This window comes from Natrix helvetica, assembly GCF_964273705.1.
Source record: "Natrix helvetica genome assembly, chromosome: 2".
Taxonomy (NCBI): Eukaryota; Metazoa; Chordata; class Lepidosauria; order Squamata; family Natricidae; genus Natrix; species Natrix helvetica.
The window spans coordinates 16266856-16294018 of NC_138552.1; the positions used below are offsets into that span (position 1 = coordinate 16266856).

General features: G+C 43.4%; 1 protein-coding gene across 1 annotated transcript in view; it reads left to right on the forward strand.

Moving 5' to 3' along the window:
• ONECUT2 (one cut homeobox 2) overlaps positions 1-25100 on the forward strand; it is an 81810-nt gene extending 56710 nt beyond the window's left edge. The window contains exon 2 of the mRNA XM_081945718.1: positions 20520-25100. Coding sequence (XP_081801844.1) covers positions 20520-20806 — 287 coding nt within the window. The 3' untranslated portion in view covers positions 20807-25100. The remainder of the gene's footprint in view (positions 1-20519) is intronic.
• Positions 25101-27163: the final 2063 nt, after the last annotated feature.

The following is a 27163-nucleotide window of genomic DNA, read 5'->3' on the forward strand; positions in this document are numbered from 1 at the left end:
GCTACGAAGAGACTCTATGGTGAGGGCACCGGGCTTCTGGCCAGCTCCAGAATTGAACGGGGGTCTTCCTGTTAGCTCCGGAGCACAAAAAATGGCCAAACACGCAAACCGGAAACCCGTTCCCGTGATGGCGATAGGTTCACCATTACAACCCTAAACTATTAGCTTTTGTTTGTTTTACAAACCTGCTATTACTTTTTTCATCACCATTGTAACTGTGAACCAGTGACGTGCGGTCAGGGGAGGCAGGGGAGGCAGGGCCTCACCTCTCTTCATGAAATAATAGTATATAATATTATTTACTATATATATATATATAATATTATAATATTATATACATTTGTCCGGCCGCGCCCGGGAGCTGCGGAGGCAGAAATGTTGTCGGCGCTTCCGGATGACGAAGGCACGCAAACACGCACCTACCCAGCTGTCTTTTCCAGCCTCCTAGCGCTCTTGTCCACCAATCGCACACGTTGTGCGCGCAAGAAGGAAAAGTCCGCAGCGAAGCCCTTGTTGCCCCGAGCTCTTGTTTGCACTTCCGCCCCTTTTTCTTCGCTCCATCCCGCTACGGCTCTGGAAGGGCCAGCGAGGTTGGCTCCAGCCGAGATCGAGAGGGAGGAGAGGAGGGGGTAGCTGCGGGCTACCTTCTGGCCAAATGCGCACGAAAAGCGTGCGCGATCGGTGGAAAAGAGCGCTAGGTAGCTGGAAAAGACAGCTAGGTAGATGCGTGTTTGCGTCCCTCTCTCCTCAGCCCCAAAGCTCTGTCCGCGCGACTCACTTCCGAGGCGGTGGCTGGAGAGGCGCGCAAGAACGGTGAGCGGTTTCCCACCAAAGCGGCGTTGTGCGCGCAAGAAGGCGCTGCCGGAGGACAAAGGCATGCAAACACGCATCTACCCAGCTGTCTTTTCCAGCTACCACAACGTGCGCGATCGGTGGAAAAGAGCGCTAGGTAGCTGGAAAAGACAGCTGGGTAGATGCGTGTTTGCATGCCTTTGTCCTCCGGCAGCGCCTTCTTGCGCGCACAACGCCGCTTTGGTGGGAAACCACTCGCCGTTCTTGCGCTCCTCTCCAGCCACCGCCATGGAAGTGAGTCACGCGGACGGAGCTTTGGGGCTGAGGAGAGAGGGACGCAAACACACATCTACCTAGCGCTCTTTTCCACCGATCGCGCACGCTTTTCGTGCGCATTTGGCCGGAAGGTAGCCCGCAGCTACCCCCTCCTCTCCTCCCTCTCGATCTCAGCTGGAGCCAACCTCGCCGGCCCTTCCAGAGCCGGAGCGGGATGGAGCGAAGAAAAAGGGGGGGAAGTGCAAACAAGAGCTCGGGGCGACAAGGGCTTCGCCACGAACTTTTCCTTCTTGCACGCACAACGTGCGCGATCGGTGGAAAAGAGCGCTAGGTAGCTGGAAAAGACAGCTGGGTAGATGCGTGTTTGCATGCCTTTGTCCTCCGGCAGCGCCTTCTTGCGCGCACAATGCCGCTTTGGTGGGAAACCGCTCGCCGTTCTCGTGCTCCTCTCCAGTCACCGCCATGGAAGTGAGTCGCGCGGACGGAGCTTTGGGGCTGAGGAGAGAGGGACACAAACACACATCTACCTAGCGCTCTTTTCCACCGATCGCGCACGCTTTTCGTGCGCATTTGGCCGGAAGGTAGCCCGCAGCTACCCTCTCCTCTCCTCCCTCTCGATCTCGGATGGAGCCAACCTCGCTGGCCCTTCCAGAGCCGGAGCGGGATGGAGCGAAGAAAAAGGGGGGGAAGTGCAAACAAGAGCTCGGGGCGACAAGGGCTTCGCCACGAACTTTTGCTTCTTGCGCGCACAACGTGCGCGATCGGTGGAAAAGAGCGCTAGGTAGCTGGAAAAGACAGCTGGGTAGATGCGTGTTTGCATGCCTTTGTCCTCCGGCAGCGCCTTCTTGCGCGCACAACGCCGCTTTGGTGGGAAACCGCTCGCCGTTCTTGTGCTCCTCTCCAGCCACCGCCATGGAAGTGAGTCGCGCGGACGGAGCTTTGGGGCTGAGGAGAGAGGGACGCAAACACGCATCTACCTAGCGCTCTTTTCCACCGATCGCGCACGCTTTTCGTGCGCATTTGGCCGGAAGGTAGCCCGCAGCTACCCCCTCCTCTCCTCCCTCTCGATCTCGGATGGAGGCAACCTCGCTGGCCCTTCCAGAGCCGGAGCGGGATGGAGCAAAGAAAAAGGGGGGGAAGTGCAAACAAGAGCTCGGGGCGACAAGGGCTTCGCCGCAGACTTTTCCTTCTTGCGCGCACAACATGCGCAATCGGTGGAAAAGAGCGCTAGGTAGCTGGAAAAGATAGATGGGTAGATTCGTGTTTGCATCCCTTTGTCCTCCGGAAGCACCTTCTTGCGCGCAGAACGCCGCTTTGGTGGGAAACCGCTCGCCGTTCTTGCGCGCCTCTCTAGCCACCGCTTTGGAAGTGAGTCACGCGGATGGAGCTTTGGGGCTGAGGAGAGAGGCAGGGACGGAGGGAGTGGGGGGAGAGGAGCCGCCCCCCTCAACCTGCAGGCAATGGGGAAAGCTTTCCTGAAATGGAAGGGGGGTGTCACGGGAAATAAAAAGGGCGCGCGCTGGGGGGAACGAAGGAGGCTTTGGCACTCCTTAGAGGTGGGTGGGAAAGCAACGAAAGGGGCAGTGGGGTGGTGCCTGCAGGCGGCAAGGCTTGAGCGGGGTGAAAGCGCAGCCCCTTTCGTTGCTTTCCCATTCACCCCACTCAAGCCTTGCCCGAGGGAGCTAGGGATCGGGCTTTGGGTTGGTGGGAGACCTTGAAGGAGTGGGGGGAGAAGGGACTGGCGCAGGTGGAGGAAGCAATGCTACGCGGATCAGTGCACTCCGCGGTCCCCTTAATGTTCACTCAGGAAGGCGGAGAATGGGACCACGTGTGCTGCACACGTGGTCCCATTTCCCGCCTTCCTGATGACGTCACCAGCCTCCCCAGCCATAACCCTCACCGCACGTCACTGCTGTGAACCATCACTAAATGAGGCAGTTGCTAAACAAGGACTACCCGATAGTATTACGTGAAGATGTCAGGACATGAATGATATTGCTGTGATTTTGACTTTCCTTCCATTTCTTCGTTGCCCTTCAATGTTGCTCCCATTTCATGCAGAGACTATTTTTTTACTGGGGTGGAATAAAGTAATGTGCAGGCACAAGAGGCTTCAGAAAGATCAGTTTATGAAGTGTGAGCTTCCCTGCTGTCCATTAATCTCACAAGATCAACTAATGTGCTAACAGTTTTAGCACATTAAATGTTAATTTTTCTAGCATTCTGCTACAGTGAGCTTCTTTCGTTAAAAACTTCATGGTAATTGAACTCAGCTTCCAGTTCATATTTAAAAAGTTATTCATTAATCACTCATGTCAACTCAGGAATGGATTGTGCAATTAGTTAACCACAGCTGAAGGAGAATTTGCAAAGACACATCCTTTCGATTCCTACTTCCTATTATCCAGAAAAGTAGCTATTGTGGCCCTCAGTCAAGACACCTATTTTATCATTGTCCCTGCACACATGTGCACATCCATGTCACTCAGCAGAATGGTAATTAGCATGCTTGAATAGGCCTGAGGGCTGTGTGCTCAGCCCCTACCTGTACTCACTATATACACAGGACTGCATCTCCTCTGATCCATCCAACATCACAGTAAAGTTTGCAGATGACACAGTGGTGCTGGGTCTCATAACTGGAGGGGATGAATCAGCATACAGGGAAGAAGCCCAGAAGGTATCCCGCATGGTGCTCAAAAAACAACTTACATCTAAATATTAGTAAGACAAAGGAGATGGTGCTAGATTTCCAGAAGCGCAGAGAGAAACCTGCCCCACTGTATATCGAGGGAGACTGTGTGGAGAAAGTTTCTTCCTTTAAATTCTTGGGAGTGCTTATTAGTCAGGAGGATCTCACCTGGATAATCAACATGGTCCTGGTGATTGGCAAGGCCCAACAGAGACTTCTTTTCCTTAGAGTCCTGAGAAAAAAATCAGGTCCATCGATAGACAGTGTCCTCACCTACTGCATTACAGTATGATACACTGATTTAACCACTGTAGACAGGAAGGCACTACAGAGAGTGATCAATTCGGCACAAGAAACCATTGGTTGCCCTCTAATACCACTGGATGACATTGCCAAGTCTCGCTGCTTTAGTAGAGTAAGGAAGAGACTCAGAGATGATTCACACCCTGGCCAGTGTCTCTTCGCACTTCTACCATTGGGCAGAAGACATTGAAGCATAGGCAGACGAACAAATAGGTTTTAAAATAGTTTCTATTCTTGGGCTGACAAAGTCTTAAACACAATCACTCCACGGACACATTGAAACGTATTGCTAGTTTTTTCTTTTTCTTTCTTTTTCTTTTTCCTAATTACTTGCATAGGGATTATTCTTTATATTCTTTATGTTGTTTGTATTTTTTGTCATGGAATGGACCAGGGAAGCCAAAACCAATTTCGATGTATACATAAAGGCTATACTATCAGAGGTGGGAAGTCAAGGTGGGGAGCGAAGGAGAGAAATTCCTCTGGTTCAGAAGCCAAGCTTTGGGGGTTCAGCTCAGTAGTGGGTTCCGGATCCCGTTGCAACCGGTATGCTGCAACAGGGCTGGGTGTCCTTGGCAGGCATGCACGCTGCACACGCATGCGCACACCACCGCCCAGCAACACTCAGCTGCTCGGCGGAGGTCGTGCAGGTGTTGCACGCTCTGCGTGTGTGCGCAATTGGCCCATTTGCATCAAAAAGCGGTAAGAAAAGCGGGCAGGCGGGTGGGCCAAACAACCCACCGTTCCGGTATGGTAGCCGCTGCTCCCAGCTACCATCGGTACGCCTGTACCGGGCCGTACCGCCCAGAACCCACCACTGGTTCCGCTTCTCCAGAGATGCCTGGAAGAGTTTTGGAGGGGAGCTTAAATGAAGTATTACGTGAAGATGTCACATGACATGAACAATATTGCTACTGGTTTGCACCGGTTTGGGCATACCGGTAGTGGGATTTTGGCCTTGGTCACAGAACTGGCAGCAAACCACGCTGACCACGCACCCGAACTGGTTCCCCAGTCGGCACCGCTGGCATGTTTTTTAGTAATTTTTTGTGCTAAGTGTTGAAAAGAGCAGGCTAGAAACCAGGAAATGTTCAAGTCCAGCCTCAGCCAAGAAAGCTGGCTGGGTGACCTGGGGCCAGTCCCCACTTTCAGTCCAACCCACCTCACAGGGTTGTTGCTATGGGGAAAATAGGAGGAAGAAGGAATATTAGATGTGTTCTCCGCCATGAGTTGTTTATAAGAATAATAAAGGTGGGATATAAACAAAGAAATAAACAAACAAATAAACTACATTTGGATTTGTGAAATACATTTCTGGAGAGCAAAAAGTTTAAATCCACTTTTCAATTGAAATAAGTTGTGGAATGGAAGTCCACTACGTTGCTGACTTCAGTCTGAGAACTTGCACATCAGTTGAAAATTCAACTCTTTTATGTGCTTGTTTTCTAATTATTGTTGTCATTAATTACTGTCTGTGACTGCCTTGAAACATTGACAGTCGAGATCGGGCATTTTCAGGTTAGTATGGCCATAGTGGCTGTACTCTGCGCACAGAAATGGAAAGTCACCTTGACCCCCCACAATGGGTGAATGGCTGCAAAAACTGATGGCGCTAGGAGAGATGGCTAAATTGACTGTTTTATTCAAAGGGAAAAAAAACACCTTTACTTCAACTTGGAAACCACTTCTGGACTTTGTGCTTGAGGTCGAAAAAGATGAAACGTTGACCTTGGGTTTTACCGATTAGATAGATTTGTTGTTGCAGAAATTGCTGGTTTCTATTATTATGAAAAAGTAAAAAGTTGAGGGTAGATCTTAATGCTTTATTTTACTGCACCAAAAGAGTCGGACATCAATGCCTTTTTTTCTTCTTTTTCCCTTCCTTTCCTCCACTAATCACTTTCCCTTTTCCTTTCCTAATTTCCTTAACATTTGCTTTTGTATTCTCTTTGTATGTTGTATTATAAACTAATAAAAACTGTAAAATTTAGAAACATCGACAGTAAGGCAGACTATATAATTTGAGAAATGAGAGATTTGTGTGATGACTGGCCATCTGGAAAAGGTTGTAGTCCAGAGGAAGGAGTAGCTGGTCCCTTCTGGGTAAGGGGATAATAATAATAATAATTTATTAAATTTCTAGACCACCCCCTCTCCCCGGAGGGACTCGGGGCGGTGTACAGGAATAAATTTAAAAACATACAAACAATCATATGCATAGCTAAAAATCAAATTAAACAACCCCTGTACGAATTTATAAAATTTTTTTATAAAAATTAAAAACATTAAAAACAGACCCTAAAACCAATCCTAAAAATTTTGAAATAAAACTGAGGTGGGAAAGATGGAATTAGGCCAAGCTGGCTAGCTGGAATAGGTGGGTTTTAAGTTTCTGACGGAAGGTGCGGAGATCCGAAGTCATTCTAATGTCGGGGGGAAGGTCATTCCAGAGGGTCGGGAATGCGGAGATCCGAAGTCTTAAAGTTCCCAAGTTTGGACACCCCTGCCTTAGGAAGATCTGGATGGGGGTGATGGCCAAGAAGGAACCTGTTTCCCTTGGGACATTTCAACAGAATTGGGAAAAAATGTGATTTATGATCAGTTTCACACTTACGACTGTTGCCGCACACCCCCAGGGTCACATGATCAAAAGTTAGGTGCTTGGCAACTGGTTCCCATTTAAGTCAAAGACTGCCTATATGTACAGGTAGTCCTCAACTTACAATAGTTCATTTAGTGACCCTCCAAAGTTACAACGGCAGTGAAAAAAGTAACTTATGACCAGTTTTCACAGTTACAACCTTTGTAGCATCCCTATGGCCAAGTGACAAAAATGCAGATGTTTGGCAACTGCTTTATATTTATGACCTTGGCTGTGTCCCAGGATCACGTGGTCCCCTTTTGCTTCTCGGTCTTTTGGTTAAGATCAAGTGTAGTATCCTTTTGCGATCCTCTGACAAGCAAAGTCAATGGAGAAGATAGTTTCACTTAACCACTAGGGTTGAAAGATCATAAAATGGGGCAAAATTCACTTAACAAATATTTCACAAGAATCAGGAATGACATGATAGCAGTATTCCAGTATTTGAGGTGCTGCCACAAAGAAAAGGGGGTCAAATTATTCTCCAAAGCACTGGGAGGCAAAACAAGAAACAATGGTTGGAAACTAATCAAGGGGAGAAGCAACCGGGAATTAAGGAGAAACTTTCCTAACAGTGAGGGCAATTAACCAGTGGAACAGCTTGCCACCAGAAATCGTGGGCACTTCATCACTGGATGTTTTTAAGAAGAGTCTACTCTACTTATCTGAAATGCTTGAACAGGGGGCTGGATTAGAAGACCTGCAAGGTCCTCATTCTATTCTATTCCATTCCATTCCATTCTTCTCTTTCTTTTTTAAAGTGCCCTTCACTGCACCCCAGGTCCTAAGAGGTAATGATGATAATAATGATAACTATATTCCTTTTTGGCATCAAAAAATCCCACCCCCAAATAACGGAATGTCTGCTGAGTCTTAATTCACAGCTAAGAGCCAGCTAGTGACAGAAAGTGACTCAGAATATTATATGCCGTGCCCTCAGCACAAATTCTTCTGCACTTCCTCCATCATAAAACATCTCACCATAGACAAATGCTTTCTCTTTTTCCCTTTTAGAGTCTCACATATCTGTGGCACCCAGGGGGAGGAAGGGAGGGAGGGCAATGGAATCAGAGCTCCGTGATCTCTTTTCCAGGGTAAACTTAACAGCTAAAGGAAAGTATTTACCGAATTGCACTGAAAAGCATGTGGCTGTTGCATTATTTATTATTAGCAACTGATAAGTATAAAATACAGGATGCCTCAGGCCATGAATTAGTTATGTGATAAAATAAGCTCCCCAAAACCCTTTTAGGAACTACTGTGAATAGGTAAGAGCGCCTGATCATATTCCATAACTTCTCTTGGCTTCTGAAGGAACTGTATGGAAGATAAGTATCATAAATAAATAACCTAACTGAAAGCAAGATGAATGAGGCCAGAGGGGAGCGGGGGTGGAATGGGGAATTTCATATAACCTGATTAAACCTGTAATAATCTCTCAGACCCCCTGGATAAGAGGCTGAAGCATTTCCTGGAATGAACAGGGAGTCTTTCCCAGCACCTGGCCTATCTAAATGCTAACTCTCAAATGGAAGCTGAAAAGTGAGAATAAATAAAAGCAAATGGTCATTTCTCAGAATTTCAACAAACCTTTATCAAGGAAACAAAATTCCACACTGCCCCATGTGATGTAACATTACCAGGCAGATGCTTTCGGGGGGGGGGGGGGTGGAGAAGAGGTGTTGTTAGAGACTCAAAACATTGCTCAAGGTCACACTAATAGCTTCCTGCTGCCTTTTTTAACACACATATACGTGTGTGTGTGTGTGTGTGTGTTCTGTTAAGCCTTAAAATGTGCCTTAAAATGACTTCTACCGTACTGCCTTAAAATGGCTTCTACTGTACAGCGCTGTGGAGTTACCATGGTAAAGGCTTCACACACTCCACAAGAGAGCTCCCTCTGGTAAGGGGGAAAATGCAACATTAGAAATTGTGTCGACGTTCATGGAAGGAGGGGTGGGATCAGGGGTGGGTTCCTGCCAGTTGTAACCTCTTCTATAGAAGAGGTTCCACAAATCTACAGTGCCGTTTAGAACCGGTTCCAGCTCTCCCCCCCCCCTGCCCGTCCGCACATCATCAAGATGAAGAGCGAGAGGAGGAATTCTGGGAGTTGAAGTCCACAAGTCTTAAAGCTGTCAAGTTTGAACACCCCTGGGGGTTTTTTTCCTAAAGGGTTAGGGGTGCAAGGATCTTGTAACTTGACAGCTTTAAGACTTGCGTGCTTCAAATGCTGGAGTTTCTGAACCAACATTTTGGTTGCTAAGCAAGACTGTTGTTAAGTGAATTTCACCACATTTTACAAGTTGGCCACGCCCATCCAGTCACATGGTTGTCAAGCCACTCCCACAAAGCAGGCCACACCTACAGAAGAGGTTCTAAAAAAATTTGAAACACACCACTGGTTGGGATAAATAAATACCCAGGCAGCGCTGTATTATCAGCTAATACATCATATGACCAACATACATAAACAAAGAACAGGCTGTCAACTGGATGGCTATGACTTCCATCTTGACTTTTTTGACACCCTAATCCACACTTCAGACCAGGCAGGCCCAACCTGAAGCCTGCGGACAGCTAGTAATGTGGGCCCACAAGATCATACATATTTAACATTGTTGTGTGATTTTACATTATAAAAGTATATTATATATTTTATATGTGGTGCAAGACAATTTCCTCTTTACTCAGTGTGGCCCAGGCATGCCAAAAGGTTGGGCATACATCAGAGGTGGGTTGCTCCCGATTCAGCCCGGATCAAGTGAACCAGTAGTGGTAGAAGCGGGCGGCTCCTCCCACCTGCCCAGATGCTTCTGTGCATGCACAGAAGCATTATGCGCGCGCACATGTGTGTGCGCGGCCACAAGCAAACTGGTAGTGAAAAAAAATGGAAAGCCATCACTGGCTTACATGCTTTAGATGAGGGGTCTCCAAACTCGACAACTCCCAGAATTCCGTAGCAACCATTCTGACTGGGGAATTCTGGGAGATGAAGTCTTAAAGATGCCATGTTTGGAGATCCTTGCATCAGATCCACCTTGGTGAATCCCCTAACCAGCCATGAAAATGTGTTGGATTTCCAACTTCCTAGGGATTAATGTTCATCACATTTAGAAAGGACCAGGAACCAATGGCTCAATGATTCAAGGAAAATGTCTCGTTAGTTTTGTGTCCTGTGAAAAACTTCTTTGTGCATAGAAAAATTCAATTTTAATTTGAAGCATTAATCCCACCAAAACATATTTAGATTCTTTTAGATACTTTGCAGACCAGACAGCAACAATTAATGTTGAGGATAGTTGGATGTTTAACTAGAAACTGCTTTCCTTCCAGATGCAAGGCAGTCAGGTTTGGCCTTGGTCTTGCAAACATTACAACAAGTTTTCCGGGTTAAGAACGGCCCGATTTAATGACAACTCATAATTAAGAATGTACTATTGTACAAAATTCAGGTTAAATGCAGGTAATCCTCAATTTACAACCATTTGCTTAACGACAGTTCTAGGTTGCAACATGGTCACAAGGTTAAACATTTACGTGCTTGAAAACTGGGAAGTATTTTGGGCAGTTGCAACCTCCCAAGGTTACATGATCACTATTTGCAACCTTCCCAGCCAGGTTCCAACTCAACAACCACCTTACTTAGCAACAGAAATTCTGGTGCTAATTGTGGTCATAAATTGAGGACTACCTGTACACAATGATTCAGCCAAATACACTGGTTCGAGTTCATTCCACAGTACAACTTATACAATATTATACAATAATTTTCTTCAAATTCAAATTGAGGGCAGATCTTTAATCGTGGGATAATAATGGTACCTTGATACTCATCGTTAATTGGTTCTGGTAGATGCGATGAGTACCAAAAACAATGAGTACCAAACAAATATTTCCCATAAGGAATAATGTAGTGAGTCACAAGGCAGCCAACACCGACAACTTCTAGTTTCTGCATTGAGTATTAAACAAATGATGAGTACCGAGACCAAAGGCTGAACTGCCTCTAAAACTTTCCTTGGTGCAAAATGCAGCTGCAGGAATTTTGACTGGAACAAACTGCAGAATCAATTAGAGGTAATTCCTAGACTTATGACCACAAATGAACCCAAAATGTGCTAAGTGGGACAGTTTTTTGCCCAGTGGTGGGATCCAATTTTTTTTACTACTGGTTCTGTGGGCGTGGCTTGGTGGGCATGGCAGGGGAAGGACACTGCAAAATCTCCATTCCCTCCCCACTCCAGTGGAAGGATACTGTAAAATCTCCATTCTCTCTCCATTCCAGGGGAAGGTTACTGCAAAATCCCCATTTCCTCCTGATCAGTTGGGACTTGGAAGGCAGAGAATAGATGGGGCGGGGCCAGTCAGAGATGTTATTTACTACTCAAAATTTCTGCTACCGGTTCTCCAGAACTGGTCAGAAACTGCTGAATACCACCTCTGGTTTTGCCCCATTTTATGATCTGCCTTGCCACTGTCATTAAGTGAATCACTGCAGTTCTTAAGTTAGTAACATGATTATTAAATGAATCTAGCTTTCCCATTGATTTTGCTTGTTGATTTTGCAACCGGTTATCACATGACCCAGGGACACTGCAACCGTCATAAATATGAATATCAGTTGCAAGCACTTGAATTTTGATCACGTGAGCATTGGGATGTTACAACAGTTTTAAGTACAAAAAAAATGGTCATAAATTACTTTTTTCAGTATTGTTGCAGAAGTGGTATTCATCCAGTTTTGACAGGTTCTAGAAAACCGGTAGCGGAAATTTTGAGTAGTTCAGACAACCGGCAAATAGGCTGGCCCCACCCCTGCTGCCAGCCAGCCTCCCAGCTGATCTTCTTTTGTTGCCCTGAACAGGACAACGGAGCTGGAAAGCAGGTTAGTGGGGTGGGGAGGGAATGGGGACTTTGCAGTAACCTTCCCCCAGAAATGGGGAGGGAATGGGGATTTTACAGTATCCTTCCCCTGCCATGCCCACAAAGCCACACCCACAGAACCAGTAGTAAAAAAAAAATTGAATCCCACTACTGTATTGTTGTAACTTTGAAGAGTCACTAAATGAATGGTCCACTTGTAACATCTTTATTGAGTTGGGGCTTGAAGAAACTGTTCCTTGAGAGAACCTCTACCTCCACTAAACTCAAAGGAACATTCCTCTTTGCAGGACAAATGCCTTCAGAGAGGCCACCTTTTGATGCTATTCCACCTGTAAAGTGCTCATCTGAAGGTTTCCTCAATTTGTATTCCATCAACAATGGAAGATATTTGTCTCTTGAGCAGATTAGGGCTTTTGCTTAATTTTACTGATTGGGTCTTAAGGTGCGGGGTTAGATTTTTGTGCTTTTTATATATTGTAAGCAGTTTTGAGCAAGTCTGCTTTCAGAAGGGGAAAAGCAGGGGATTTGTTAAATAATAAATAAATGTTAAATAATAAATGAATAAGGCCAGAAGATTCCTTCCCCTTCTGACACCACTCATTGATGGTAGATAAACACCACATTCAGCAGGCATCCGTACACTGCGGGCTGGAATGGAATGAAGAAATGTAAATTTCAAAATAGATATTGCTTGGATTCCACAGTTACATGTCTAAATCTTAGTATAACAAATATTTCTTTTAAAACAATTGTATTGAATTGTTGTTGTTGTTAGTTGCGGAATCATGCCCGACCCATCGGGACCCCATGGATAATGTTCCTCCAGGCCTTCCTGTCCTCTACCATCCTCTGGAGGCCATTTAAGCTCACACCTACTATTTCGTTGACTCCATTCAGCCACCTTATTCTCTGTTGGCCCCTTCTTCTTTTGCCCTCAATCGTTCCCAGCATTAGGCTCTTCTCCTGTGAGTCCTTCCTTCTCATTAGGTGGCCAAAGTATTTGAGTTTCAGCTTCAGGATCTGGCCTTCTAAAGAGCCACCCTAGAGGGTTGATCTCCTCTAGGACCAAGCGGTTTGATCACCTTGCAATCCATAAGACTTGCAGGAGAATTGTATTAAATTAGAACTCTTAATTCTAGTATAATTTAAGTCTACAAAACTATGCATGCCATGTCCTGAAGATTGCTCCTCCTCACAATAGCAGACGGGCTGAGAGAATGGGTTACTGTCTCAGAACAAATGATGGAGGTCTATGGAGATTCTCAGTCATCCAAGTCATGGTTGTCCCAAAGACGCTTTTTTTCAAGAGGCAACTGGACTTTCTTGTGTTTTTTTTTCCTTTGAAGATGTTTCACTTCTCATCCAAAAGCTTCTTCAGCTCTAACTGGATGGTGGGGAATGGAAGGATTGATACTCCTTGCAGACAGCTGGTCAATTGCATTCTTCTAGAGAGTCATTGAGGCTACTTGGAGGTTTATCTGTGTCCTCAGGGTCACCTGAGTTGTGCAAATGGGTGTGTAGCCTTCTTGGAACTGTTGAAAGGATTGTGTCGTAGACTGGAGATAGATGATGCTGTATCCCTCCCCTCTCCCCTCCCCCCTCACTGAGAGAGGATTGTACAGTTTTGACATAGATGGCCTCTTTGTCCCTATCTGAGTTTCTTAGTGGGCAATAATTATACTACACCGTGTTTCAACCTATTCTCCAAAACGCCATAAGGCAGAAAAAGTAGCACTGCTAGCCTAATTAGAATGGTAGCATTGCCCTTGGTCCTCTAGCCTTCTGGTTAATTTTCACACGACTAAATTTATTCATCTAATGTTCTAGCAATTGGATACAAATATGTCAGGATGGGAGCTGTTCTGTTTAAGAATGCCCATTTAGTTTTCAGGGTAAGGCAGTGTTTCTCAATTTTAAAATGTAAAGACTTCAACTGGGGCTAGCAGCTGGAAAAGTTCCTGAAGTTGAAGTCCACACATCTTAAAGTTGCCAAGGCTCCTAAGAAACACTAGTATAAAGAGAGGTGTAGAAGCAATGAATTGGAATGACTTCATTATCACAGTTTGTTGCATAATCAGCTATACGTTTAGACTGGATTTGGCATGTTTGCCCTTCCCAAGGACCTGGGATAGGCATATGAGAACGTTTGATGGTGTTAAAAGTATTGTTGCAGGATGTAAGCTGTTGCGAGTAAAACTGCATCTTGCAATTGATTGTCAATGCTGATGGTGTTCAATTGGTGCTCCAGTTGGTTTTGGGATTGCACCCAAGGCTGTTGTTGTTGTTGTTGTTGTTGTTAATTCATTAAACATGGAACTCAGTCAATTGAACATTCAAAAATGCATCACAAATATCATTGACTGGTGCTAATAGGTTGATACAGGTGGCTGCCAGCGTCCTAGGTATCAACCAAGTACCTTCTTAAGATGTATGATGTTCCAAGTAGCGCAGTTTTTTTGCAATTCCGTTGGTGTTATTGCAGGAAGCTGCAATTTGTTGTTGTTGTTGTTGTTGTTGTTGTTGTTGTTAATTTATTTTTATTTGCTTCCCATCTCGCAGTTTGAAAAGAGACTTACAATAATATAAAATATACAAATATCCAACCAATATAATATATTCCCCTTATAATTCTATAGCCAACCATGGAAGTTCATAAGCCTTGTAGCTTTCTAGACTGTGGACAATTATATGAATCGTATGCTTCACAGATTTTTTTGGGAACTTTTCTTGAATTGCACTAGACAAGCAATGTTCAGATGCTACTTAAGGATTGTATCCAACCTGTGAATTGAATTTTAGTTTCAAGGAAGAACTAAGGTCATCAAAAAAAAATGTTCAAGATCCATCATACAGCTACAGGTTCAAGGAATTCTGAACCTGTTGTTAGAATCAAATTCTGATAAGCAAACCACATCTCAGATCGAGCCATTTCCTGAATTTTCAGGGCTAAAATTTGTTTGTTTGTTTTTAATTGGGTGCAGAATACCAAATTGTAAAAGACTAATGCTCCATACTAGCCTTCTTGATTACAATCCCAGGGAATCTCCGGTTTGTAAATATGTATTTGGCCTGTGTAGAGCCCTTTGAATTTTTGAGAAGATATTCTATATAATTTGTTTAATCTCCACTTTGGCAAAAGGGTTTCACTAGATTTGTGGTGATGTCATCATCAAATATGGGTTTGATGAGGAACATGGTCTGTCTTTTCATATGGTCCATCCTTACAAATTTCCTATTATTGACCAATTTATTTTTCTTGTTTCTGCCCGACCTGTGCATCTCAATCTTACTGGTAGAGTGAAGCATCATAACTAGCTTATGATACAGAACATGTTTAGTTGATACTAGCTGGATACCCATGCTTGCAACTATGTGATTAGGCTATGCAGGAGAAATTCATTTCACAGTCCATTGGATCAGTGAGGGTCGGTAATTCGAGTACATAAGGGAATATCATTCCCACCACTTTGAGTTCAGAAGCAATTCCATAGGTGGAAGGCGTAGACATTTTGGTGAGGTAATGATGTTTAGTATACTAAGGAGCCCCAGACCGCTACTGAGTGAAGCAGTGGAATGTCAGCCATTTTGCACTGAGGTAATGGAATGTTGAGGCAACTGGTAGTTGGAACAGAGTTCTTTTCAGGTGGGGAGGGGAAGTAGAACTCCTTAGCATCAGTGCGCATTAATTACTGTATAAGAAATACTAATTATCTGATGGTCATTTCAAAAAAAATCCTTTCTTAGCGAGCACCTAGAAGCCAAGAGGAACATACTTGCCGAATTTCAGGTTTGTAGGCTTTACGGTTCTGGAGATTTCATGATGAGTGAGTGGTACTTTGTTTTTATATATATATATAGATTATGAGATACCAAATGATTGTTCCTTTTGGAGGAAGGTTTCATTTATGTCATGCATAGCATTTCCCAGATAGAAAGAGAAGGTAAAAGTAAGTCTAAACCACATCCTTGTGTGTCTAATCAGACTTAGCCAAATCAAGTATCCAACTTAATTCAGTTCATCAACTGATATTCAGAAAGCTCATTATTAGGCAATTTGAATCAACCTATATCAATATCACTACAGGGTTCGTGGATTCAATAGGAAAGATAATGTTGACCATTGCAAATAAAGGATAAATTGGTAAAACTAACTTCCCCACCCTCATCTTCACTAAAGCAGAACGTTCATGCTCATGGTATTAAAAAAAATCTGGCTGCAAACCTACAACTAAACAATATTGAATGTGATGGTACTTCCAATAGTTATTTCTAACTAAATTTGTAAAGATCGATTTTAACTTTTTTTCCTGTACGATGTGTCCTTAGTTCTTCTTGTAATGTACAAAGGCATGTGGCTGATAATTTATGTTCACAGGGAGCATTTTAGTACTTATATGGTGCATGTATCGCTTCAGTTCCAAAGTTATTGCATCCAATATATTAGGACAATCCTGCTGCCCGCTCTCAATTATATGGATATGCATAGAAGATGTATGAATACCTTTTCTCAACTTTATATATGCTGGCTATAATTTACAATATTCCTGACCAGTGTGGACTCTAGGAGAAGGAAGGAAGATTGCTTCGTTATAGCAATAGCATTTAGACTTACATATGCTTCACAGTACTTTACAGCCCTCTCTAAGTGGTTTACAGAGTCACCCTATCGCCCCCAACAATCTGGGTCCTCATTTTACTAACCTCGGAAGGATGGAGTCAACCTTGAGCCACTCAGAATCAAACCTGTAGTGAGCAGTGACTTAGCCTGCAATACTGCATTCTAACTACTGCGCCACCATGGCTCATTATTGTACCGTAGTAAGTACATCCTTTAACAGGATGCGTGGAGGCTCAGTGGCTGGAAGGATGTTGGAGAAGGTCTCTATACTCTGGCAGTTTGAGTCCTAGCACTGCAGGACACAGTGAGCTCACGTCATGTGTCCCAGCTCCTGCCAACCTAGCAGTTCAAAAACATGTAAATGCAAGTAGATAAATAGGTTCCACTTCATTGGGAAGGTAACAGCATTCCATATTTCATGGTAGCCTTTGCACTGTAGCATGATGTCATGTTGGCCACATGACCATGGAAAGGTCTTCAGACAGCACTAGCTCAGTGGTTTAAAGCAAGGGTGTCAAATTTGATTTCAGCGAGGGCCGCATCAGGATTGTGTATGATCTCAGCGGACCAGGTGGCGTGGCCTGAGTGGGTGTGGCCAGCTTGACATCACTCATCAAGGCTCCATTTTCAACTATGACAGCCTCCTGGAGACCTCTGCCAGTGAAAACGGAGCCGGGGAGGCGTCCTCGGGCTCCATTTCCACTGGCAGAGGGCTCCAGGAGGCCATTGCGGCTGAAAACAGAGCCTGGATGGGCCGCACTTGGCCTTCTCGAACTCTGTTTTCACTGGCAGAAGCAATGCAGGCCAGTCCTTTGCTGTTTCCAGGGCAAGCCCGTGGGCTAGTTCTAAGCAGCCCATGGGCGGAATCTGGCCCAGTGGTCTTGAGTTTGACATCCTGGTTTAAAGAAACAGAGATGAGCCCCACCCCTTAAAATCAGGTATGACGAGCCAAGTAAAATCCACAGGGACTCATTCCACTTTACCTTTTGCATCATTAAACAGTTGAATCAGGTCTATTTCATCACGCTGCTGGCCAGCAACACTTTTAAGAGAATGAAGTTAACCTTTGCATGCTTACTTAGAAGCAAACCCCTACTAAACTAAACTCAATGCAAATTGTTTTTTTTCAATGTGCACAGGATTGCATTATAAATTAATCTAGGGCAATAGGCCAAAGTGTGCATGACTGACAAAAAGAAGAAAATGAATCCTCTCCAATTCTGTCTCAGTTATTCTTACCCTCCCTGTTTCTTCTTGTGCTATCAAACAAGATTAGAGGTACTGTTATTTATGTATTGTATGGCCCTACCAACTCTATAAAAGGGGAGCAGCTAGGCTGGTATTCCATATATCACCCAGGACACCGGGCCCTAAACTTTCCAATTTGGTGGACTGGTGGGGAAGGAGAGAGAATGGTTCCATGTGAGCGGCAGGAAACGGAGCTTCGCATACGAGTGCAAACTCCTGCTGCTCATGCAAATGGAGTTGCACATGCATGTCAGAGGTGGTATTCTACAGGTTCAGACCGGTTCTCCCGAACCGGTAGTGGAAATCGCAGGTGGCCCCGCCCACTCCCGCCAACTCTACGGCATCCCATTTAGGCACTTTTTTCACCAAAAGCGCATGCGTGGAAGGCTATCCACATGGCGGAGGCTTGTGAACTGGTAGGGAAGGTAAGTCAATACAGAGGGGGAACCGGTTCAGCCCGTTCGGCCAAGTAGGTAGTAACCGGTAACCGGTAGTAACCGGTTCAGCCCGTTTGGCCAAGTAGGTAGTAACTCAGCTGGCTACACCCCCGAACTGGTCCTATTGGCAGCGCCATCTTGGTTTTTTTGCTTTTGCATATGCGCAGAAGCATTTTTACCTACTGTGCATGTGTGCATAGTGTGCATCAACTGCACACGCCTGAAGTGCATGTACCCCCAAAGCATGCGCCCCACCAAAGCACGTGTGCCCCCAATGCATGTGTGCCCCCAAAACACGTACACCCTCAAAGCATGTCCCTGAGCAAACCAGCAGTAGAAGAAGACGGAACCCACTCTTGAGTCAATACCACCCCTGATGCATGTACACTCACACACCCCTTGTGTGTGGCCCAGTTCTAAACAGGCCATGTCATTGGGCTGCAGCCTGGCGGTTGGGGATCCCTGACCCAGAAAATGCCTATAGGAATTCAAAGCACTTGCTATCTCCTTCAGGACAACAAAAGCTGAAAAACACTTCCAGGGGGCAAAAATATGGCATTCCTAGTATTAGTGAGTGTGGGGTGGCTATGGGAAAGAGACACAGTGGTTCATCCTGAACCTACGTGTACAGATTGTACAATCCCATGTTACAATCTGGTTTACCTGGATGGTACTTCTGGCATGTTGCAGGCAGTCCTCAATTTACTGTACAACCACAATTGGGATCAGATTTTTTTTTTATTAATAAAGTTTTTTTTTCATTTTTCTCTGTCAAATTTATTCACAAATATACATTCTTATAATTGCTATTAACATTTATCTATTCATCATTAATCTTTATCATTATTTTCTTACAAATATATAGAATACCGTTTGGGTCACTTTCTTGCCACCCCATTTGTCCATCTTACTTTGCAACAACCTTGCTCCTTCTATCTTTTCAACCGCCCTTCTCTGCCTTCTTCTTTCCTCCTCTCCTTCCCCCTTTCTTCTTCCCCTTTCTTCCCTCCTCCTCCTCTCTTCTCCTCCTTCTTCCCCTCTCTCCTACTCTTAATTCCCCTCCCTTACTCCCTCTGCTTTACCCTTTCTTCCTTTTCCTCCTCAAATTGGGATCAGAATTTTCATTGCTTCAGCAAGGCAAGTGAGTCACATCCAATTTTATGACCCTTTCTGCTATGGTAGTTAAGTTGATAACTGCAATTGTTAAGGACATCAGGTGGTGGTTAATTAAACCTGGCTTCTCCCATTGACTATGCTTGTCAGAAGGTTGCTGGGAAGGTGGCAAATGATGATCTCATGAACTTAGGACTCTGCAACCGCGGTAAATACATGTCAGTTGCCAAGCCCAAATTTTGATTACGTGACTGTGGAGATGCTGCAATGTTCATAAGTGCGAAGCCCAGATGCAAGGTCACATTTTTCAGAGTCATTGCAATTTCAAATAATGGCTAAATAATTTATTGTAAGTTGAGGACTTGTCAGGCACAAGTAATCAGGAGTAGGAGCCAGATTCAAAGCACTGAACGTTTATTCCTTACTACCTCTACACAAGAATCTGATCTACTAGCAGTCAAGCCAAATTGATGTTAGATAAAGTCAACAGAATTCACAAGGGGAGGGGGGAAGACTTGGGTCTCTTGTGGGAATGCAAAAACTTTAAACTTATTATGGATTTAACCCCACCCTCTGCATCAGCTTGCTCATCTCCTATAGCAGTGGTTCTCAGTCTGTGGTTGTGGACCCCTGGGAGGGTACCACGATGTCATGGGGGGGAGTCTGCAAAGGCTTGAAGAAATGTTACGATTTAAATCTTGAGTTATGTCTTGGGAGTCCATGGTCACAAAAGGTGTTGAAGGGAGTCCGTGTTGAAAAAAGGTTGAGAACCACTGTTCTATCAGACTATCTGTAACCACCTATTTGGCATTAACCGAAATATATTTAAAAATTGCAAACAATAGCCACAGCCTGTATTATTAATCATTTCAATCAGAAGAGGCCCTAATGATTCTGCAATTTGCAAAGGTTAGTTACCATAACAGGGGTGTCAAACTCAAGGCCCGCAGGCTGGACGCAGCCCATGAAGTGCTTAAATCTGGCCCTCGGGGCCAGCCTGGAAATAGCAAAGGACTGGCCTGCAGTGCCTCTGGCAGCCTAAATAGGGCATGGGGGTGTGTGCCCCCCCATGCTCCATTTTCAGCCTGGACAACCTCCTACAGCACTTTGCTGGCCAAAATGGGACACAAGGGGGCTCGTGTGCCCTATTTTGGCCAGCAGGATGCTGCTGGAGGGGTCCATCCTGTCTTCCCCCCACCTCCGACCCCAAGGAGGAGGAGAATGCTGATCCAGCCCTTGAACAAATCCAGTTTAACACGCCTGACAGAGGTGGGTTTCAGCCGGTTCAGCCCAGATTGGGCGAACCAGTAGTGGAGGTGACGGGAGGCTCTGTCCACCCGCTCAGATGCATGCGCAGAAGTGTGTCAGCGAACCGGTAGTAAAAAAAATGGAAACTGACCACTGACCTAGTCTCTAGTTTCCTTGGCATTTTCCCATGTATCATCAGCTCTGTTTGCTTCCTATACACGCACTGATCCTTGTCTTCTTTTTTTTCTCCCTCTTTCCTTCCCCAAGCATGCAAACGCAAAGAGCAAGAACCAAACAAAGATAGGAACAACTCCCAGAAGAAATCTCGTCTGGTTTTCACTGATCTCCAACGCAGAACACTTTTTGCCATTTTCAAAGAGAACAAACGTCCATCGAAAGAAATGCAGATCACCATCTCACAACAGCTGGGCTTGGAACTTACTACGGTCAGTAACTTCTTCATGAATGCTAGGAGGCGGAGTCTTGAGAAATGGCAGGATGATCTGAGCACCGGGGGATCCTCGGCAACCTCCAGCACTTGTACCAAAGCATGATCAAAGAACCGAATCTGAATTGGGCACAACTCAACTAATATCTATTTAAAAGGAACGGATTCTTAACGGGGCCCTTCACTGGTGATTTGAAAGCACAATTCTCTTAAACCGTAATACTACTTCGCAACACGGGGCATTCAGTTTAATTTAATTCAGATGAGAATTAGGCTTTGGGGATTCTCTCTGTCTGTCTGTCTTTCTTTCTTTCTCGTGCAGGTCAAAAATATATTCAAGGCAGACTAAGCATGTCAGAAACAGGAGGTGCTCCCTCATGCCTTAGATCAGGGGTGTCCAACCTTGGCAACTTTAAGAGCTGTGAATTTCAAGCCCCAGAATTCCCCAACCAACATGGCTGGCTGGGGACTTCTTGGAGTTGAGGCCCGCAAGTCTTAATGTTGCCAAGGTTGGACACCCTGCCTTAGATTAACTCACAGACGGTGTGATAGAGCCAATCAAAGTTCATTATCTTTGGGGCCATAGGGAGCAGCCAACAAAATGGCACCTAATTGAACAGATTGCTCACTATCGAAGGTTCAAACCCAGCTGACCCCATCCATTTTCTAAATGCTTAGATTCTCCACACTCGTATACCAAAGCAAACAAACACGGAAATAAGCAAATACTGAGCACAAATGATAACTAGACCTAAGAACACTGGGTTGTACTTTAGAGACTCAATATTTTTCAGTGTCATCCAAATTAGCCTATTTGGGCTTTTTTCTTTAAAAAAAAAAAAAGAATTGTGTCTAAGGACAAGGATCAAAGATTTGGTTCCCAGAAGCCAAATTATCAAGCACAAAAGCAATAGATGTAAACAGCTGTGGGTTGTTTGCCTGTTCTTCTAGGACGTGCTCGGAGTCAGGAGGGGGTTGTTAGTGAACATGTTGGTTTCAAGCACACTTTTGCAGGTTTTTCACAATTTCTATGTGTACATAGTGCAGACTCACACTCAGGAAGCCCGTTTAGATGCTACCACACAAAGAGCAAATGCAACAAAGATCTATGTGCTGTTGTTGTTGTTGTTTTTTAAAAAAACCACCAAACCATTAATTTCACCATGCCATTATTATCGAAGTAGATTAAGGATACCTCTTTTTTTTTGGCCACATAATTTTTATATTTCTATTAGTTGGTGTTTCAGCAGGAAAAAGAAACAAACGCCTTCAACTGTCTCTCACCATGGGCACACTTCCTTTAAAAAGTGTGGTCCAAGCCTGTTCCATGGATGAAAAAAACCATCTCCATTTATCACTTCATGTCAGAGAAATGCAACACTACCAAAGATGCAGGATACTGCAAACCAAAGACCATCATAATGTCTATATATCCTTATCTCATTGCCATTTTGTTGTCATTGTCGATTTTGTCAGATCTTGCATACATTAGCCAACAATGTTGGTCAAACTATGGCTCTTTCAGCCCGCCTTCCCAGGGGGCTGAAAGAGATGTAGTTTCTCGAGTGAAGTAGCAATGCTAACTTTTAATCGCACTAGGGTACCGTGCTCACCTACCGATGCATAAACGCTATTGTCCTCATCAGAATTCCTCTGGTCACGCAATGTGCACATTTACCAGTGAATAGCCCCTTTCCTTCAAACACCAACTTGAGTGTTTACTAGCAAGCCAAATGCTGTAATGATCCTTTAAAGACACTTGAGACTCTTTTATGTACTACTTAATCGAAACCAAAGAAACTTTTTCTGCACCTATTTCTTCTGCAACAAACTGTTCCGTTTAAGGGGAAAAAAATAAAATAAAAGAAAGAAATGAATAATAATTTAAAAAAAAAAAAAACCAAACCAAACAAGGAAACACGTCAGGAAAAAAATAAATAAACCAATGATAACACACTGTGTTTTGACAGACATCTTGGGACATTTTTAGGAAGCAGAGTTCAAAGAAAGGGTTGACAAGAAAGGAAACGAATGGAAAAGCCAACAGGATTGCTGCTTCATTTGACAACTCAGTAATCTTAAAGTTGAAGATTGTCTTTAATTTGTGCCTATGCAGTTTTTTCAAAAGAACAAGGAACAGAGCAACCGAAACCTCAACAGCTACAATACCAAAGAATGAGGATTTCTCACAACTTTTAGTTCAGTTCATTCTCTCCCCTTGCACGGCGAATAATGCTTTTAGCACCATTGATCTGTGTGAAGGTAAATTGTTTCTGTTTCTTTTGAGCAACAACAAACCAACACACACAAAAGGGATGACTTTTAAAGTTCTTTTCTTGTTTTTATTTTTTTTCCCCTCGTTTCTGCTCCCACATGGAATCTTCTCAGGATTCCATGAACTCCAAGTATAAGATGTTGGGATACTAAACTAAACCTGATGTAGGAAGGAAAACTTCATCAGTCAAATGCTAATTTTGAATCAAGAGGGCTATGTGATTTTTTATGCTTTTGAAAATGTTCATCTAAGGGTTGGGGATTGGAGGAAAAAGTATTATCAATGTAGAAGAAATTATATTTGTATATGTTGATAGAGGAATATGTTGGAAAGGAGCCGCACATCATACAATCTGGCCAGTGAACAATTATAGGTAGCCCTCAAATTACAGCCACAATTGAGTTCAAAATTTCCATTGCTAACCAAGACAGTCATTAAGCAAGTTGTGCCCCATTTTGTGGTCTTTTTTTTTTGCCACCGTTGTTAAATGAATCACTGCACTTGTTGAGTTAATCGTGCGTTTGATAAGAGATCCCCAACTTCCCCCGTTGATTTTGCTTGTCGGAAGCCAGCTGGGGAACATTACACATGGTGATCACATGACCCTGGGATGGCGCAACTGTCATAAGTGCATGCCAGTGGCCAAGTGCCCAGATTGTAATCACATGACCATGGGGATGCTGCAAAGATTGTAAGGTGAAAAATGATCATAAGTCACCTTTTTTTTCCAGTGCTGCTGTAATTTCACTAAATTTGATTGGTTGTTGATTGAAGGCTACTTGTAGTTGTTCAGACAGTTTGACTTAGTAATTCATGTGATTCATATACAATTGAGGCATGAGGACAATCTAAGGCCTTCCTACTAGATCAGTGCTTCCCACCTGGAAAATCATGCTTCCTTTCTTAAGCTATTTCAATTTATACCCTATTTCCCCATTCTACCATATTCCCATCTTGCCTAGCACACCTGTATCATAAGAGCTCAGCACTGTTCAGTTCCCATCTCACTGACCTCCAGAACTCAACCTATAAGAGTCAAGGATGTTAGTCTTTACTGATACTACCTTGTTTCCCCCAAAATAGGACCTCCCCAGATAATAAGCCCAATCGGGCTTTTGAGTGCATGTGCTAAAATAAGCCCTCCCCTGAAAATAAGCCCTCCCCGAAATATTGCAACACATCAGCAGCCATGGGGTGACCACACTCATCGCCTCCTGAACCTCAAAAATAATAAGATCTCCCTGAAAATAAAGCCAAGTGTTTATTTCAGGGATCAAAATAAGACCCTGTCTTATTTTTGGGGAAACACGGTAATAAGCCTATAAACTTTGTTCTGAAAATCCAGAATCCCGGCTGCTCTTTCTAACTCATAATATGGAACTGCTGATGTGATTTCCCCCCCCCCCCATCATCCAGAACGCACAGATACATGCTTGCAAGGCTCTGTTATTATAGCCCACCTCCATAAAAGCAGTTTTAATCTTCCTATGGAGTTGATTTTCAGAACTGATTTACCTAATGGGGTTGACACAGATCTTGCAAGTTTGATTGTGCTCTATCGCCTTCTCCTTCTTATACACCAGTGAATCAAGGAGGCTTCTGCCTGAGCGATTTCTGAATGTTATCTCATTGTTCTGGACCTTTTTTTTTAAAAAAAAATCTCTTATCTGCTTTTGCCTAGGTAACAGTTCCTGCCTATTTCAGTCCAAGTCTTTCTTGCTTACTCTCTACAAATTTAGTGTTTTCATATCCATAGAATAAACTGGATACAAGGGGCTTAAGAACAAAAAGGTGGAGTTTGCTTCTTATTATACACCATGTTTTGGAGCAATAAATTAAGAAAAATCAGAATTTCAAAAATCTGCCCCTAGGAAAGAACTTGGCAGAACTCAGTTTTTTTCATTGGAAATCTAGCCATTTTGCTAATATTTATCTGCATATAAGTACAACATAAATACATACATACATCATTAGAATTACAGCCTCAAATTATGCTTGAACTAGAATCTCCACATAAAAGAACATCCCAATAAATCTGTTTGTACCTGTGAGGGGAAGAGAGAGTCGTTTCAGATCTAAGCTTTTCATGGGAAAAAGGTAGAAAAGCTATCCACAGTCTTCAGTTCTCTATTGATTTTTCGGTTAGCTATAATAAACAGAATTCCTGCCGCAAAAAAATAATTATTTGCGAAGCCAACATATTACAGAGAGCAAGGATGGGTATATTTGTTTTCATCTAAGTGCTCATATGTGTTTAGGTGCATTAAAAAGATCTAATAAAAAATCTAACCATTAAGCAGGAAATGAAGCTTTTGCTCAGCTAACCACGGATTTTGTTCTCATTAATTCACTCTTTATCCAATCTTTAGAGGAGCAGTAGGGACAAACCCCATCCCAAAATTGATCAGATCAATTAATACTTTTAGTTCATCCATGTTTTTAAGCACCTTTTTCAAAGGACGATATAGAATATCGTCCTTGTTGTACATGGTAAGATTTATATTTTTTCAGTGTTATTTTAATGTTATTCAAAACAGAAGAGAGTAAGCCAGTCTGACTGAGATTTCTTAAAGTGTTTGTGGCAAGCACAGGACATTCATAATTTATCCAAAGGCAGGACCTGTTTCTGAAAACAAATACGATTTTAAGATTACTTCAGCTTTGGTTTCCTTCATTACTTCAGCATTATGTTAAATCTAGGGTTAGTGGTATGGAAGATGGTAGGGATGTACATTTTTTATGTAGAATGCATTTATATTTATTGTGCATGAAGATAGATGATAGATGATAGATAGATAGATAGATAGATAGATAGATAGATAGATAGATAGATAGATATTCACACATACAAACTGTAGATCTACCAGTAATCCTTACTACAGAGCAGTGTTTCTCAATTTTAGCAGTTTAAAATATATGGACTTCAATTCCCATAATTCCTCCACCAGCTTGCTGGTGGAGCCCTGGTGGCACAGTGGATAGACAGGACAGGAAACAAGGTTAACTCAATTCAGCCTTCCATCCTTCCAAGATTGGTAAAATGAGGACCCAGATTGTTGGGGACAATATGCTGACTTTGTAAACTGCTCAGAGAGTGCTATAAAACACTATCAAGCGGTATATAAGTCTAAGTGCTATTGCTATTGCTTAAAGTTGAGGGACACTGATCTAGAGATACCTAGAGATATCTAAGCCATCAATGCTAATGTTGAAGGAAATATATAATGAACCATTGCAGGTCCTAGTTAGAACCTGTGAGCTGGGCTCTGTTTATTCAGCCCAGAGGCATATTCTGGTTTAATTATATATGAAAAGTATTGAAATTTAAAACTTTGTTGTAATCCCAATTTAGACAGCTCTTTTTAACCCACACAGAGCCTTCCCAGTTATTCATCCTCTCTCTATCCATTACATTACAATCTAAACAGCTTCATCTGGTCCCTACTCTGGAATTATTTTATGTTCCCTTGTCCTGGTCAGTTATTATCTGGTGCGGCTGCTTTCTTTGTCAGTTTTACCTAACTATGGTGTTTTTTTTCCCAGGCAGGAAGTCAAACAATAGCCAAGTACAAATGGGATTTTAGGAGATGGCGACGGTATTTTAAGCATGCTATGTGTCTGTATTGATTTAAGCATCTGTCTGCTTGCCTTGAGTACTGCCTATTTTATATGCTCTCTTTCTCAAAGGAACGATGGTGTAATAGTATCCCAACATCTCTTTTTACCTTTATGCCTGGAGTTATTTTTCATGGGCACATCCAAGATGAATTCAACTTTCAAGAAACCTTGGATATTGTTTAATCATCTGTGGAGGAACAAAGAATGTGCTTGATTACTTCGGTTGAATAGCTTTATTCTCGATCTCTCTTAACTAAAGCTAAACCCAAAGACCTATGAAGGACAAAACCAGCAAAATGTAACGCTCAGACCGACCTATGGGAATACAAACTCCTTTTCTTTTCTTTTTAAACCCAAAACCAAACCAAGGAACGAGCAAAAAAGACAAGATGTAGAAATGACATAGCAATGGGGGGGAGACACAAATTCTGCAGCTTCTTTCTTGCTTGTCAGCATATTTAAATATTTTGTGATCTTTCTAGATGACACTTGGCCTAGTAGTCTATATTTATTATGGGAATTATTATTATTATTATTATTTTCTTTGTTATCCTTTAAATGTTTTGCCGG